General features: G+C 40.4%; 1 protein-coding gene across 1 annotated transcript; it reads left to right on the top strand.

Annotated features, from left to right (window-relative positions):
* The first annotated feature begins 735 nt into the window (after nt 1-735).
* On the top strand, nt 736-1,456 carry LOC147623447 (uncharacterized). Its single transcript, XM_086821775.1, has 2 exons — nt 736-878; nt 955-1,456. Exons 1-2 carry the CDS (start codon nt 736-738, stop codon nt 1,454-1,456), a joined length of 645 nt encoding a protein of 214 aa, XP_086677901.1.
* Nucleotides 1,457-4,316: the final 2,860 nt, after the last annotated feature.

Genomic DNA, 4,316 nt, shown 5'->3' with positions numbered 1-4,316 from the left:
TTTCTCATCTTCTTTAATCAATATTCGAAGTATGTTCACAAATCTTTTTTTGCATATATATCTTTAATTTAAGTTTTTATGTTGATATCTTTGCTGATCTTGATTCGTCTATGTACAAGTAAGCAAAACCTTAAACCAGACAGCTGCCTATGATACAGGAAAAATGCAGTTGCATGTGCAAAAAATGCAGCTGTACATCTGCATAGGCAGCTCTCTGGAAATTTTTTTAAATTCCAGAGTGCGTCTATAATGGAGGCTATGTGCGCGTCTATAAGCACATCTATACTGATATAGATGTGAATATAGATGCGTGTCGCGGTAAACGCAATTTTAGACGTGCTTATAAATGCGCTCGTAATATTTTCAACCACGTTGTCAAAACGTATCTACAAACACGCCTACGATCGCTTTTCCTTGTAGTGGGTGCTCCAATAATGTATGCTTCTAATGTCAAGTATCTGAATATTGTGACATTTTGTCCATGTCAAGTTTTAAGGATCCTAATTCTGAATTCATCACTACTATATTATATAGGGAGAAGAGCTTATGCATAATTATAAGCTTATTCGTATGCATAGATCTATTTATGCATAAACTAATGCATTAGCGATGTGATTTGGGATCGGTACGTAAGCGGGACATCATATGTCAGGCTATAAGCTAGCCGACTCTGCAACGAGAGGCTTGTATAATTATGTATGAGAGGCACACGCACAGTGTGCTTGCGTATTCGAGATGGAAGAGATTTATCACCTCGAAGGCAAGCTGGGGCGTGGTTCCAACGGGATTGTGAGGGTGTGCAGGAGCAAGTCACCAATGGGGCGTGAGTATGCGTGCAAGACTACCAGCAAGGCTGATGCCTTGGAGATGGCCCACGTGTGAGTTGAGTTGGCCATGTTGTGGCGAGGCTGTAGGGTCACCCCAACGTAGTAAGTCTGGAGGCGCAATTTGAAGACAAGAAGGAGCTTCACGCCATGATGGAGCTTTGCGAGGGAGGCAACCTGTTTCAGCATCTGGAGAAAGAGCAACAGGAGGGGAGGGTGATGGCGGAAGCGGAGGCGGCCGAGGCTTTCACTGCCATGGTGGTGAAGGCATCATGCACAGGGACATCAAGCTGGAGAATCTGCTCTTGCCGCGTAGGAGCAATGGCTATGGCAAGCTGAAGCTGGTGGACTTTGGCATGGCGGAAGACCTCACGGCTCACAAGGTCTTCTACGATAGGGAGGGTACGCCCTCATATATGGTGGCGGAGATTCTGTGCCGTAAACCCTACAACGAGGCAGCCGACTTGTGGAGCATGGGCGTGCTGCTCTACGTCCTCGTCTGCGGCTCCATGCCCTTCAAAGGCAAAACACCGATCGAACTCTGTCGTTTCATCCGCACTCAAAAGCTACTTCTGTATCTAAACAACCCATGGGGCCTGTCTTCTCGCCCCATGCAAAGGAGCTTCTCCTAGGACTGCTGTGAGTAGATCCTTGCAAGAGAATGAATTTGAGCGGCTTGCGCAATCAAAGAATTGTTAAGAGGCTCACATACAAACACAAGACCAGCTCTAATATTATTAAAAAACACAACATTTAGGGGTGCATGAAGTAAACACACATACGTCTACGTACGTGGTGAGTACGTAGTGGGCAGCTTGGGATGAGAGCACCGGAGTTTGGGGAGACTGGCCATCTGATGAAGAGATGAAGAGGGCTCTTGGAGGTGATGAGGGGTCATCTTGGCCGCCATAGCAGAGAAGCGAGCCAAGTTCGAAGAACGCTTAGAGTGGATAGGTGATAGGTGTGTCACTAAACATACTAGCTCTAAGAAGAAAAAAGGTATGTGTGTGTGTGTGTGTCTCTCCCTTGAAATCAGGTAGGTTTTCTCTCAACATACAGCATCAATGTGTCCTGGCCTTGTTCTTGACATTAGTAAATGGCTGGACGAGGAAATTTTACATTACACGGAAGTGTGTTACAAGTTTTCTGTCTTGAAAAGGACTTTTTTAATGTTATATTTATTGAGACTGAGTCTCGCTCCGAGCTTTTCTCAAAGGCCCCTTTATTTATGGGAGCATTAACATTAGTTTGGTAGAATAGGACATAAATATGTCTTTTTAGGGGTTTGCTAAAAAAATCATATAGAAAATTATTAAAATGATAAAAATAACCTTAAATATAATTGGGGTAAGGCACAGTAAGTAGAGGTAATATATCCTGCACTATAATCCAAACAGATTACGAGTTTACAAAGTTGGCTCCTACATGAAAGAAAAAAATGATGTCAATTCATTATAAATTTCTCCTAAACCTTACATAGTAATTAAGAGATTAGAGATAGTTTTTTCATGATTTTTTTATTACATTGATAATTAATTAAATGAAATTTACTTCTAATAATTAATTAAATTAAATTTACTTCTAAGAATCTCTTTTCAAATGTTGAGCTTTTGACACCTAAAATACGGTAATAGTGTGAGCTTATATGGTGATTTACTTTAGTTATACATATCTAAATTTTTTAATTTAGTTAGATATGTATTGTTAATTTAGCTAGATATGTATTCTTAATTTAGTTAGATATGTATTCTTAATTTAGCTAGATATGTATTCTTAATTTAGTTAGATATGTATTTTTAATTTAGATATGTATTCTTGATCGATTTTTAATTTAGAAGAGAAAACATTGTGTCCATGTAATCGTTGTTGCAACAAGTACTAAGTCACCCGACGTCAAATAATTTACAAAGAGGATTCCAAAAATGGGGCGTGTTTTCACAGTAGAGCACTTGTAACATCTACTTACTGGCCTCAATGTTCACTCTCAGACAATAATGAACCGATGGATATTCAACCTGAGCGAAGAAAAAGAGCAAGGACAGAGGCAACCTTGATGGGATTGGAACATAAGCAAGCTTTTATGGACTTGGATCAAGTTATAGAACATGACATGGCTGACATGATAGATGCTCTACACGACACAAGACATGGAGTAGACGATCATGAAGTAGAAGACATTAGACGATGTGTGGAGCATGCTTCTCGAGAAAAGAAAGAGCTATGTAGGCTTGCTCATCTACCACTTTACAATGGAGCACATGTTTGAGTTCTCCACACTTGCCTCTCTATATTGAACTTGCACAATCAATATATGGGTGGTGTGATACAAGCATTTCAAAACTTATAGGGTATGTGTCCCTTCCCCTCTCTATGCATTTCAAATCAATGTTGCACTCCATAGGGATGGACTATAACACACACCATACTTGTACGAATGATTGTATTCTCTTTCCGCATGAGTGCGCCACTCTTCACGAGCATCCACAATGTGGTTCATCGAGATATAGGCAAGACGTCCAAGGACAAAGGGTCCGTGCTAAAGTCTTACGACACTACCCCATTATTCCACATATTCAAAGAATGTTCAGATGTAAATCCATTACATCTTTAATGACTTGGCATCAAAACACTAGGGAAGTACAAGGTTAAGAACATGGACGTCTACTTAGCTCCATTAGTTGACGAGCTACATGCACATTATGGGATAGTATCCAAGTTCATGATGCCTCTAAGGAGTTTGGAGAAAGGGCTGCAAACAATAGTGCAAGGAATACTTATGTGCACCATGTATGATTGGTCGGGCTATGGAGAGTGCTTTAGTCAGTTAATTATTCAAAGATTTCTTGATCTGATTTAATTTCATAATTTTGATATTTTTGTATTATTTTTATATCTCATCACAATTATTAGCATGTTTAGTAGGGATTTCAATATTTGGTTATAATGCATGCCCTATATGTGGGCCTAGATTAGAGACTCGGTACTACTCAATAGCTTTAAAAAAGGTTGTCTACGAGGGCCACAAAAAGTATATCCCCGACAACCATTAGTTACGAGAGAGATTTCTAGGGAGGCCTCCTCTTGTGTGCTAAAGCCAAGTGATTGGAGGAGGGCATGGGAAGTGGATCCAAGTTGTTCACCCCCATAAATGAAGCGGGTTTCCATCTTCCATCTACCCATGTGCTAAAGAGAGAAAGGCACAAAAGGATGATCTACAAGAGGTGGATCGCATGCAACACTTATGGGCATGCAACAGACCTGATGGGAAGGTAATTCTCCCTAGAGCACCTTGGGTATTAACCAAAGAAGAGTAACGGTGTAAAAAGAAGTACATAAATGAGTTTCCTACTTCCACTGGTTGTATGCATTGCTCTTGAAGGGAGCATTCACAAAGGATGAAGAGCTTAGTGGCTTGAAGTCTCATGAACTGGCACAAAATCTTATGTTTGTGCTGCCAATAGCCATTAAGGATTTTTTTAGCGAAGATATAAG

This window comes from Cibotium barometz, chromosome 27 (genome assembly GCF_041138505.1).
Source record: "Cibotium barometz isolate CiBa-2024 chromosome 27, ASM4113850v1, whole genome shotgun sequence".
Taxonomy (NCBI): Eukaryota; Viridiplantae; Streptophyta; class Polypodiopsida; order Cyatheales; family Cibotiaceae; genus Cibotium; species Cibotium barometz.
Note: the sequence above shows the minus strand (reverse complement) of the source record. Positions and strands in the feature narration are given on the sequence as shown.

Bases quoted from the DNA above. Each gene is read 5' to 3' on its own strand.
- LOC147623447 (XM_086821775.1), top strand. From the start codon at position 736: ATGGAAGAGATTTATCACCTCGAAGGCAAGCTGGGGCGTGGTTCCAAC. The intron at 879-954 runs GTGAGTTGAGTT...CGCAATTTGAAG, and splicing joins GCCTTGGAGATGGCCCACGT to ACAAGAAGGAGCTTCACGCC.